Raw genomic sequence first — 13,324 nt, 5'->3', positions numbered from 1 at the left:
ACCAGGTTAAGATGTTTCCCGCCAGGATGCTCTCTATGGTGCACGAGTAAAAGTTCCTGAGCACCTTGGAGGGCAGTTGGAAGTCTCTCAAGCGTCTGAGGTGGTAGAGACGCTGTCGGGCCTTTTTCACCACGGTGTTGATGTGACAGGACCATGACAGGTCCTGCGTGATGTGAACTCCGAGGTATTTGAAGCTGTCCACTCTCTCCACTGGGCACTCGTTGATGACGGGGGTCTGGTAGTTCCTCTCCTGCTTAGTGCTGAAGTCCACTATCAGCTCCTTTGTCTTACTGACGTTTAGAAGGAGGTTGTTCCTCTGGCACCAGTTCTCCAGATTCCTAATCTCCTTCAGGTAGGCCGTCTCGTTGTTATCAGAGATCAGGCCCACCACGACGGTGTCGTCAGCAAACTTGATGATGGTGGTGGAGCTGGTAGTGGCCACACAGTCATATGTGTACAAAGAGTACAGCAGGGGGCTCAGAACACACCCCTGGGGGGCTCCAGTGCTGAGAGTGGTGGAGGCTGAGACATGTCCGCCCATCCTTACTGCCTGTGGTCTGCCAGTTAGGAAGTTGGAGATCCACAGACACATAGATGAGCTGAGTCCCAGATGCTCCAGCTTGGTGGTGAGTGTGGAGGGAATTATGGTGTTAAATGCAGAGCTGTAGTCTATGAAGAGCATTTTAACATAATTCCCCCTTCTAGTGTCCAAGTGAGTGAGTGATGTGTGGAGGAGATGAGAGATGGCATCGTCTGTGGAACGATTTGGACGGTAAGCGAACTGTAGTGGGTCCAGTGTGTCTGGTAGTGAAGAAATGATGAAGTCTCTGACCAGGCGTTCAAAGCACTTCATCACTACTGAGGTGAGGGCTACAGGGCGATAGTCATTGAGAGAAGCAGGGTGGGGTTTCTTCGGGACAGGAACAATGATGGACTCTTTGAAGCATGTGGGGATCACCGACTGAGATAAAGAGATGTTGAATATCTCAGTGAACACAGGAGCTAGCTGGTATGCGCAGTCTCTTAGGATACGACCTGGGATGCCGTCTGGTCCTGCTGCTTTCCTGGTGTTCACTCTCTTGAAGGCTCTCCTTACTTCATGCTCGGAGATGACGAGCACGTTTCCGGTGCTGGCAGCATCTTCCTGTCTGCAGCCGTTAGCGCCGCTAGCACTAGCATTGTTGGAGACCTTAGCTGCAGCCTCGAAGCGAGCATAGAAAGTGTTCAGCTCGTCTGCCAGAGTCACGGCCGCGTTCGTCATACCGGTTGTTGGTGCTTTATAGTCCGTTATTGTCCTTAGTCCCCGCCACAGGCTCCTAGAGTCACTCTGTTGGAGTTGTGACTCTAGTTTCCTCCCGTAGCGCTGCTTCGCCTCTTTCACCGCCCTCCGCACGTTATATGACGCGGCTTTGTACGGGTCCATGTCCCCCGTCTTGAGTCCCGTGTTGTAGGCAGCGGTGCGGGATCTCAGAGCGTCGCGGATGGTTTTATCCACCCACGGCTTCTGGTTGGGAAACGTTGTGATAGTCTTTGTCTCCACGGTATCATCCGCTAGTTTCCCGATGAATCCCACAACCGCTTCCGTAAACACGTTGACGTCATCGTCGGAGCTGTTCCTGAACATGTCCCAGTCTGCGTCATCGAGTGCGTCCTGTAACGCGGCCACCGATTGGTCCGTCCAGCGCGCGACCTTCCTCTGAACCGGAACTTCCTGTTTCAGCCTTTGTTTGTATTTTGGCATGAGGAAAATGGCGGCGTGATCAGACTTGCCAAACGGGGGGCGGGATTGTGCCTTGTAGCCGTCCTTGACCGTAGTGTAGCAGTGGTCCAGTGTCCTTTCACCTCTGGTGGGGCAGGTGATGTGTTGATAAAAGTTCGGCGCTGCGCGTTTGAGGTTGGCGTTATTAAAGTCCCCCGTCACAATAAGCGCAGCGTCCCGGTGTTGTGTCTGGTGCTGTGTGAGTGCCTCATGCAGCTCGCATAAGGCGGTGACCGTGTCCGCTTGTGGTGGAATATAAACGGCACTTACAATGACCGATGTAAATTCCCGAGGTAGATAAAAAGGACGACACATGATGGACAGTAGTTCCAGATTTGGTGTGCAGGAGCGTGTGAGAGGAACAGCGTTCGCACTGTTGCACCAGTTGTTGTTCACCATTAAACACACGCCGCCTCCCCTTGACTTCCCCGAGTCCCGTGTCCTGTCCATGCGGTGAACCGAGAAGAACTCGGCCGGCTGGATGGCGTGGTCCGGCACCGCTGGGTTCAGCCATGTCTCGGTGAAGCAGAGGAGATGGCAGTCCCGAATGTCTCTCTGGAACTTTATCCTGGCCCTGAGGTCGTCAAGCTTGTTCTCCAGTGACTGGACGTTGGCGAGCAGGATGCTAGGCAGAGGTGTGCGGTGTGCACGAGCTCTCAGCCTGTTCCTGACGCCGGCTCGCTTCCCTCTAGGCCGCCTCCGCTTCCCTTTGTTCTCCCTCGAGATCTCACTCGGCCAGCTCGGATCCGGAGTTAAAAACTTCGAATTGTGAGTACATTGTATACCAATAGAAACAAGAGTGTCACTGTCATACCTAATGTACCCAATGGTGATGATTTTGCCGATTTAGAAACGCTGAAAACTAACTTAAAAAACAAAGACAAAGAAAAAGTGGTCGGAGCAGTCGTGACGGCAGCCGACCTCACCGGCGCCATCTTAACACATCTTAAGCGCTAGTATTTCCAGCACCGGTAATCATAGTTCTGCGGTTTTAATCCCTACTTGCATTTTATTTGCCCCAAAAACAGTGATGTACAAAACGACGGAGAGCACGGCAGCTCCGTACAAAGACAGAGTTGACGAAAAGGCAAAACAAAAAAAAGTACGACGAAAAAATCAGAGGAGTGAAAGGGTCAGACCCATACGAGCATACAGAGTGGAGTAAGGACGTTAGCGTGCTGCCCGACTGTCATCACGCACATATTTATTATTATATGGTCCTAAGTGTGAGTTCATACACTCACAAAATGTTTAGTGACTTCAGATCCCTGCAACAAGCCCAGGTCCAGTTTACTTTGGTGATTTGGACTATTCCATTTCACAGCTGTTGTTACATTTCTGTCCTTTATCTCCTGTACAGGCCAATGCGATCTAATTGTTGTTTCAGGTTGTAGTGTTACACAACATTTCAGATCTAATAGAAATAAAATGAGTTTCGTAATTCATTCAATTTATTGTCTTTATTCATAACTGGCATTATTGTTTCATTCTATTATAGAATCTTATAAGAAAGATGCAAAATTGTATTCAATTGTGCTTTATTAGCTGCTTCGATGAAAAACAAATCAACAATGCAAAAAAAAATCCAACAACATTGCAAAACAACATACTGGAAAACAGCTATTCATCACTTGATTGCTTCAATACAACACTTGGGCACATATATGCGGGACTTTTCGTGGCTGTTTTGATCTCGCTCTCTGTCTTAACCGATCAAATCTGGCTGTGGTAGCAGCTTTAAACTCTGTATGACCAGGTTGATAGAGGGCGCCAGTCTGGATCGCATTCCTGCATTTTGTAGGCTGGTTTTCCTACAAAACACAACAAACATTAGGCCGCAAAGCCACCGCGAACAAAGCAGCATAGCACAACAAATTCAATTCAAATAAAGACTTATTTGTAACCTACATCAACAATTATGTTATGATAACTACAACAGCAGACTGACCTTTGTGGAAATGCTTGGAGCAGACTAACACGAGAGCTGGAGTGTTCTGAAACGTCATATTTGGTCTGCAATCCAGGCCATCCGTCGGCTCTTTGTTACTTCGGAAACATGGCTCGAACAATTTCTCTTCCACGACGTAATCCGATAAAAACCGATGACTTTACCCGTCGGCTTCCCGTGGCCGTCATGCGACCGGCTATTGCAGTTAATAATACAACAGCTTCTTGTCATTATTTGTTTCTTTTTATCGCTGTGTGACTGTTTTCATGTGAAAGCCTGCGTGCGCCAGTACCGCCTGCCACTCGTTCCCACAATCCTTTGCGGTTTTACCCCGGAATGACGTCACATTTTCAATCTCTATAGCACCCTCTCCCTCTGTGGGTCTTTCAGGGTGTGTCTCTGTCTTTACAGTCAAAGTGGCGTCTTTCATGTTCAGCTTTAGCAGAAGAGTAGAGATTAGCTGCAGATTGTTCTGGCCCGTTTCTCGATGATTCAGAGTTAAGGTTAAAGTTTGTGACGGGCTGATGTAGGCACTCATGAGTCTTTCATGTTCATTAGTTTGACAGAAACGTGTTTTCTCCTGCTGTGTGGTGAGAAGCTCGCAGTCCACAGACTTCCACTCAGGAGACGAGGGTTTGACTGTGGGGTTACCATTTTATGATTTTTAACTATTATTTATTATCACTTTCACTCACTCTTTATCCGGCCTCGAATATCAATAATTGTATAGAGTCTGTTATGTAACCGAATAAAGGCCAAAATTCTTTATTTTAAATGTGCAGCTGCGACAGCTGATCAGTCGTAGTGAAGCTAACAAAGCCACCGCAGCCATTCATCTCCCTCTTGTTACGTCTCTTCCAGCTGTAATTCCTTGTTTTTCCCCTCTGCTGTCGTCCTCTCTCTCTCCTCTGCTACTCTCTATATCTCTCGGCCCATCTCCCCACTCCCGCCAGCTCAGTTGTATGTAATTTATTTCCAGTACACAAACAGCTCACTGTAAATAGAAGCTGTTAAGCCGCTCCGGCACTCCAGTTTTAATAGACCCTTGGTTTGGTTATGTAATGATTAAATAGCTGACCGAGCCTTTAATGGTGTTATAAATCACTGAATGTGGTTTTTTACTGTCTTGTAAAAGCTTGGAATCAGCTGGTCGTCGTGCCCACGGTCAACAGCTAAGGTCAAAGGTCACCAAAGTGGCAGTCATTGGCAGTTGACCTTTAGATCCTTTTGCTCCGACTGGATGGGAAAGTTTTAAATAATTTAAGAGTGTTATTAAGACGGCATTGTTCTCGCCAAATAAAAGCTCCTGTGATTTATTGTTTGCTTGTGTTTTCTAAGCTCGGTGCTTCAGGTACGCAGCGGCTGCAGCCTGGATACCATCACGAAGCTTCATAATCATCTGCTGTAAAGCATTCTGGCTCCTTTTATAACACCTCTCGACCTCCCAACGACTCTAATGTCAAAATTGCTCTTGTTTAAAAGCTTCATAATTCAAATGGTCCAAAACATTTCAAGAATGCACTACGTCGGGTTTCTTGCTTTGAAACAGGAGTTTGTGCCCAGCTTTTCTGTTCCCTCCAAAGAAGGCAGCGAATCCCTGCAGCATCACTGCAGCCTTTTACACGCTCGTCCTAAACAACTCTAAATGAGCTTTACATGTTTCACTGCGGTTAAAATGTAACCGTGTAGATTTGCGTAGATCAGCTGCGTACAGGAACACTCCTGCTTTAAAAACAAATTCACATTAGGATGGTGACACAAACACATCCGAGGATTGACGCAAAAGCTGAAGGTTAACTTGTTGCTTTGGTTTAGGCATAAAAACTCCGTGTCCGCGCTGTGATTTGGGCTAAAACAAAGAATCCAAGAAGCCTGACATGTCGGATTTCTCCGAGCTAAAGACCAACACTGTTGTTGGAAAACTGAGTGAGCCGCAGCGCGCTTCTTTATTTAGATCATTTAGAAACAGCTCCACCGTCAGGACGCCTGTGAGGCAAACGCTGGAGTCGGACTTTAGGTTAAAGCTCCAGCTCCGTGTTTTCACTCTGTGACTTTACTACAGCAGCTTTGCACAGTTCACACTGATCTCATACTGGGCTTCGATGCAGCCCCTCAGTTCTTCCCACAAAGAGGGTTTGAACTGCAGGTGGGCGGAGCTTCTGTGCCTGAGACGACCATATTAAGGATGTCCTGTCTTTGTGACATCATATAGAGCAGAAAGCAGAAAAAAGATCGCTTGCTGATTGCTTTTCAGTGCACTGATGTCATTTTTTGAAGCTTTGGCCATGTTTGGTCTGAACATCCACCAGTGAAGCAGGAGACAAATAAGCAACATAAGGAAAAGCACGAGTGGACTGAAGCTGGTTGGCTCTTACAGGCATGAATGTAGAAACAGCTGAGCATGTGTGTGACTTTCCTCTGTTTGTGCCAGCTGTACCCTGTCCTCACAGCTGTTTGAGTGTGTGCGCGCCCTTAAATGTCAGCTAGTAAAACTCACTGTGACCCCGACTGCTATCACGGTCTCAAGCTGGTGACCTCTGACCCCGGTATAGTTCAGGATCCCCGCCAGCAGATGTCCAGGTGCTGTCTGCAGAGACAGGTGGTGGGAAATGGAGGCGGCGGCCTGGCTTTGATTTCTCCTGTCTGTTATGAAATGGCCGACATCAAAACCTCCCGGATTGGATGTCGATGAGCTCTCGAGCTGCAGCTCTGCAGAGTTACTTCAGAGAAACACAGAAAGGCATCCTCACCCACAGGACCAGCACCGGACATACGGTTTCATCTGAAGAAGCAAAGATCAGTTTTAACTCCTACGTTTTCAAACTTCTGCTGTTGATGTAAAGACACAGGAACCCAGGCCATCATGTGACATGATCCCCACATTAAATCAGTGTATATAACACTGGAGTTAGCTTCGTTTGGGTCCCAGGACTGCCATGCATCTAAAGAAGGGGAATTATGTTGTAGTTTGCTGTCAGTGACTGGCTCCAGAAGCTTCTATAGCAGCTGCATGAGCAGCACGAAACATGCAGTGATTCTTCAAATCTTTCTCTGTAAAAAAGGGTTTTTCCTTCTCACCTTCGCCAAGGCTTGTCTGTATTTTCAGTTGTGTTTACCTCACAATATAAAGCACCTTGAGGCAGCTGTTGCTGTGATCTGGTGTTGTACAAATAAAACTGAAGTGAATTGATTAAATTCAATGCATTGAACTGTAACATGGTCTGCCTTCTCTGTGAAGCATAAACCGTCCTGCCGTCTGTCCACGTTCACCCCGACCGGCCAACACGCCGTGTGTTTCCTGACCTGCTCGCTCAGCTGTTTTCTGCATGTGTGATGTCATTATTTTGTGCTGCAGAAGATGTTTCTCCACTTGGAGCTGCTCATCTGACTAAATGTAAGAGTCTGCACTTCTGCCTGCATCCATCTCTGCTGCCTTCTCGCTTGTTTCCCTCTCTCCGTCTCTCTCTCAGCCTTGTGTAAATATAAAATATATCTTATGTCTGCATTTGTTGGATTGAAACAAACAAAAGGGCAGACTGCAGGGAACAAAAAATGTTGTGTTGGTCCTCGTTAGTAGTGGACATGCCATTCCTCCTGCCTAGTGAAGACGAACAATGCGACACGCTTGGCTTTGCTGATGAATGAATGAAATGTCTTTCACTCTGGCAGCTACCTGCTGAACAAACAACTAAACACTCCATTGTTGTGGATTTTCAATTTATTGTCTATTCAGAGGGTTTCAGACGCATAGACTGTATATAAAAGATGGATTACGCCTCTGTGACGTCACCATCGGTTTCAGATTTCTGCCTTTTGAAGCTTTTGTGTTTGGGCTGCCATCTTGTTGAGTTTAAGATAAGAATTCAGCTGTTTGCTTATTTTGAGCTGCAAAATATTTAATTTGGGCCCATAAACTGTAAGTGGAACCCCCGAGTGTTTTCTCTGTCACCATCTTGGTATCTAGAAACCACCAGCAGTGCCGGGTCAGCAGGTGATGAGCAAACCCTGGGTTATCCTAATTCTGATTCTAATAAGGAGCATAAGTTGGAGAACTTTCATCACAGACCTGAAACAGTTAAATGATTGATTCAGAACGGCTGTGAACACAGGAAGCTCGGCGAGGAGACCGGACACAGAAGTCTGAAGAAGCCAGTCGCACAAATGCAGCTTAGAGGAAACTCAAACATTATTTTAAATCACGCACTTTGTTCAAAGACACTTTCAAAAGCTGTTTTCCTTTTGTTTGCAAACAATATTTAACTGACAAGAAAATAACTTTTTATTAATATTTAATTATTATTAGAGTACGCTCCACGTCATTATGAAAATTAGAGAGCTCATACAGAAACACGAAATAATCCAGAACACAGAGAGCAGACTACAACAAAATACAGAAGGACAAATAAGAAGAGAACCATCACAGGAAGCCTTTCTGCAGCCAGAGGAGTCGCCCCCTGTTGGCCACTAGGAGAATGCAGCTTTAAGTTATTTCCACGTCAGCTTCACTTTTTGTTGTCATTAAATTAATAAAGTGGACAAAAACAAAAGACAAAGCTGCTATCGATGGTCTTTGTTCACTTGTCTTCCTTAACCCTTTAAGCCGGTCAGAGCGGGCACGCTCTGTTTTGCACAACTATTTTTAAATCCCGGTAGCTCTGCAACCACGTGAGCTAGCGCAATAATTTTTTTGCATATGAAACCGGAGGAGTTGTACTTACATCTTATGCCATCAGCTTGTCCTAGGTCACGGTTTCCTTCCACATAAAGCTTTGCAAAAACTGCATAAAAAGCACTTGCAGCAACAAAAACATAATATTCCAGAAACACGCTTTGCCGATCCGATCAGCTGTTTGTAACACTTCCTACGTTGGAATAGACGTCAGTGCGAACTATCGCATGTCCACCATGACCTGCCCGAAACCGGAAGTGACGTCATTTTCACGGAAATGTAGTTTTTTACCATCAGGGCCTCATGAGCCTATACTGGTGTTTTTAAAAGTTATGTTTGACTTTATGACTTTCTGTATAGTTTCTGGGATGCTTAGGACTCATATTGCACTGCTGGAAATAGTTTATTTTGATGCTGCTTTTTTGCAAATTTGCAGTATAATATTTATTTTCGTTTTTCCTGCAGTGTATAAAAATTGGTGCATTTCAAAAATAAAACTATAAAGACACTCAAAATAAATTCCCTGGGTGGGAAACTATTTTGTGCAACTTTTTTGTATTTACAGTTTTGAGGGATAAGCCTCTTAAATTTCTCTAACTAGAAATATATGTTTAAAAAAACAAAAACGATTTTCAATTTTTTTGTAGTTTATTGCACTTTTTTGCAATTTATATAATTACTATGCACTTAATGCATACATATTATTAACATTTAGGCTCCAATGGTTGTATTGATGTATATCAACTTGAAATGCTCCCAAAAATGGCTCCACAGCATGTAAAAATATAATATAAGCTCTGGCGCACTTGGTTCTATGGCAGGTCTTAAAGGGTTAAAAGAACATCATCAGAATCTTTCAAATCAGCAGATGTCAGTGATGAATTACAGAAAGCTTTTTCTACTGAGTGAAGACGTGTTAAATAAACCTGCTGATGCACTCAAAGCACAGACGCTTTTCATTAATTGTAAGTTTTGTTTTTTATGTACTTGTTCTCTTACTTGGATTACAGTAATCCGATTACACGTGACTCTAATGTTCGTGAATGTGCTGCCTGCTGGTCCTCTCTGGCTCCACAATAGAAACAGCTTATGACTAGAAATACATTTAAACCGCTCATTATAGACGTCAACCGTCAGGAGGTTTTGGCCCAAGGCTGCTGCGTGTGTGTTATATTATATTATCCACTTTATGTGTGCGTCTCTTCACGTGTATGTGTGTGTGTGTGTGTGTGTGTGTGTGTGTGTGTGTGTGTGTGTGTGTGTGTGTGTCTGTCAGAGATTAGCCGTGTATTCACGTCTGTTTGGTTTCACCTTTGCATGCGTGTGTGTGTGTCCAAGGCTGGCATTCGTCACAGTGGCTGCTTTCTGTTCCCAGACTCTGAATGTATTCATGAGTTAGCTGTTGACACAGGTAGTTAGCTCACCTGTCCACACACACACACACACACACACACACACACACACACACACACACACACACACACACACACACACACACACTCACACCCCTGCTGTGTCTTTTGTCCTGACAGTCAACAAAACTTGCCAAATTTCCTTCCTCAGGCCTCAGCAGAAAACCTGTTTCCTATCCCTTCATCTCTCTCGTCCCTTTGTAGAGTTAAACTCCCATGATGCTTAGCAAACAGGGACCTTTGAAGTCCGCTGGGATGAGGGGGGACGTGAGAGGTGGGGGTGGGGGGGGGATTTCCTAACGTCTAGTTTTGCCCAGATCGAACAGACGGCAGTTTTCCTAGCGGTGGGAGGGAAGGTTTGGAAGGTGGCGTCTCTCTGTTTTCTCAGCCAGGATTCCTGTCAGTTACGTAACATTAAATCTGACTCATTCAGCCTCGACTGCAGCAAAGTGACAATCGCACAAACAAAATACGCACAAATACATACAAACAGCTTGAACAGCGCTCATAGTAAAACAAATTCAGATGCGAGTAGGAAGCCTTACTTTACTGGAGATGTGATTTCTTATTGTCAACAAATGAAAATGTCAAGTGTGTGTGTGTGTGTGTGTGTGTGTGTGTGTGTGTGTGTGTGTTAGAGCTCCATTGTTGCCCAGGGACTATTAAAAACACACTCTGAAATGTGTTCCTTTATTACAGAGAAATGACAACACCGGTTGGAGCTAAAGTGGAGTTATTTAAAAGCCTTGAAGGCAGGGAGGAGGTTTGGGTGGATGGATAGGTGGACATAACAACAGAGAATGAGAATAAGAGGCTGCTGATAGTCAGCACTGGTTTCAAGGACTTTGATTAAAAGTTTGGTGACTTGCGTAAATCATTTACACACTAGAGTTTTTCTTTTTTATGAGGTTAAATCTGTTACAGTGTATTAGTTGTGTTATGTTGTGGTTATGGTTGTTGCGTTGGTCACTGTTAGCATTAACTGTGACATCAGCACACCCCTGTAAGTATTTATAGTTAATGACAGATCTGATCCAGCTTCAGGGCTGGAATATGATTAGAAAAGCGATTGATTTTGGTGCATGCCTCAGTTCACAAGCATGACAACACTGAGCCAGCGTGGAAGTACCGTTAACCTTCTTTAATGGCCAACAGGGGGCGACCTGTAGAAGACTCATCTTTCTTTTCCCGTTCCTTCAGTAGGGGAACTCCTACTGGATTGATGAGTTCAGTCACTAGTTTTGAGCCATAATTAATACAATATTAACTCAGTTTTGTTAATTAAAGTCAATCTAAGAGTCAGAAGGAAGAGTAACCAGGATTGTGTGTGGTTTCAAAATCTGTTCCTAACCTCAGTTGTCAAAGTGAAAACACTCAGCTTGACTCTTCATAACAGGTTCTAACCACTACAGCCATTTTTATACTGTTAATGAGAAAATATTAAATAGCAACTGAAAAACCTCACTTTTTGACCTATCAGTTGGCAGCATGTTCAGACTGATTAGCCTTTAGTGGTTTGGCTTAAACACTCTGAGTCAGAATGATTTTTGTTTTCATAAATACAAAATAGAAAAATAATTTAAAAACAGCTGACGTGTATTGATTGCTCACATTAGTGTTATGATTGGCACCAATGAATACTTTCACTCAGAGTTAAACTGACTGTTAGCATTAGATAACATTAGTTCAGACAAGACGCAGAGTTAAGCTCAATCCTGTTAGCTGGTACCCTTCTGCATGCATTCAAGTGGTAGCTCCAGTATAGGGCAGGTTACATAATTGTCTTTAACCTTCCTACAGTAGTTGTTGCATCTGCAAGCTGCTTTCCAACCCACCCTCACCTAATCTGTGCAGGCGTTTTCTATTCTTCTTTATTTATTTATTCATTTTAATCGTGAGTAGGTGATATTAACCAGTCGCAGGTCGATGTGGTGAAGGTGACGAGTCCATGACTGGTTGTTTGTTTTTGTTTTATTCAGCCGAAAGACGACATCAGCCTATCAGAGGGCAGCACGGTGGACCTGAGGAAGCCTGGAGAAGAAGAGGATGAGTACTCAGAGATGGCTGAAGAGGCGATGGACCCTGACAACTGTTTCCCAGATAGTAAGCACACACACAGACACACACACAATTAAAGACAAGCGCCTTAATTTAAAGGATGATTTTGATTGGCTGCTGCTGTGCATTTGAGCATGTGTTGTGTCCCTGAGATGGACTGGCAGCATGTCCATGGATGCCTCCCTGTTTCAGTAAGCTGATGGACAGATGGAAAAGTAATACTGCAAAGAATAACTTCCTTAATCTCCCCATCCACAGATTTTTTTTGTCCTTGTCAGCCTTTATTCATTATCTTTAAACTTAAACAACTCCGATGTCAAAAACAACTAAATCTGCTGAAAGAATTCTTGTATTTAATTAACCCTCTGGGGTCTAAATCTTCATAGGTGATGACGCCATCCCGGTCACTGTTAACCCCAGTCATTATGTTCCTGGAAAACACAGATCAGAAACAGAGTTCATCATCTATAAGAGTGGGAGTGTTTTTTTATCCCTCTGTTGCTTTTGAGGGGTTCTCCAGTTTAGCTCCATCTCATCAAATCACCGCACATTCCAGTAAGCAACCTGTGTGTGCGATAACCACACCGAGACCATGTCTTTGGACAGAATGCCTATATTGTGCTTGTGAATGTGGGTGGTATCGATACAAGGTACCAGTAGTGTATAAGCTCAATGTCAAACCTGAGAAATCAACAGTTAATCAATAGTTAACCACAATAAGCAATCAATTGTATCTTTATTTTAATGGAATAGTTCGAAAGCTACCATCGTTTGTTACATTTTTAACAGAGTAATTTGTAACTTGTTACAACATTCCCAAAACCACATCCTTACTGCAGCTCCACCATGATGCACATTCACAAGATTGTTTTCCATCTTCTTAGTTTCTAAAACAGTGTACTTTACCGTTTCACTTCATTAAGCGGATTTCTTCAGTTCCTTCTTTTTCCATGTTTTAATCCAGCTTTCATATCAAGTTGTAAATCTACCACCATACTGGTCTTCACCAGTACAATCATTACATTTCTGTATCTCAGGATCTGTTGAAGCTGTGGAGCTGTATCCTTTCAGACTCTCGTGGTTTCACTCGCCATGAGAGCCCGTCCACACCTCCCACTTGCCCCAAAACTTTCAGCAAGAGATTTATGATCCTGTTCTGACTAACCCAAGTGAAAAGCAAACACCTTGTTTCCTTCCTGACTCAGCCGGTTTCCTCCTGGAGCGCAGAGATTTGTCTTAGACCCCGTTCGGCGCAGGCTAGTGTGGCAATGATGCAGAGGCACAGGGGAGCAAGAGAGACTGGGGGAACACTGGAGTTTATTGGGCTAACATCAGCCAATGAAGGGCAAGTTCATGGAGAACGGAGGTGAAATATGATGTATTATGTTCTAACGGTAGCTGCAGAACTTCAGGCACATTTATTTCTGTCTGTATGCAGTATGACACACAGCTGTTCATTTGCATATTGCCAGATTTCA

General features: G+C 44.4%; 1 protein-coding gene across 1 annotated transcript in view; it reads left to right on the top strand.

Annotated features, from left to right (window-relative positions):
• Window positions 1-12,312, top strand: part of LOC120717254 (sodium channel protein type 2 subunit alpha-like) — a 218,048-nt gene extending 205,736 nt beyond the window's left edge. The window contains exon 23 of the mRNA XM_040005166.1: window positions 11,768-12,312. Coding sequence (XP_039861100.1) covers window positions 11,768-11,923 — 156 coding nt within the window. The 3' untranslated portion in view covers window positions 11,924-12,312. The remainder of the gene's footprint in view (window positions 1-11,767) is intronic.
• Window positions 12,313-13,324: the final 1,012 nt, after the last annotated feature.

Source organism: Simochromis diagramma, unplaced genomic scaffold (assembly GCF_900408965.1).
Source record: "Simochromis diagramma unplaced genomic scaffold, fSimDia1.1 OVJJ01000097.1, whole genome shotgun sequence".
Taxonomy (NCBI): domain Eukaryota; kingdom Metazoa; phylum Chordata; class Actinopteri; order Cichliformes; family Cichlidae; genus Simochromis; species Simochromis diagramma.
Note: the sequence above shows the minus strand (reverse complement) of the source record. Positions and strands in the feature narration are given on the sequence as shown.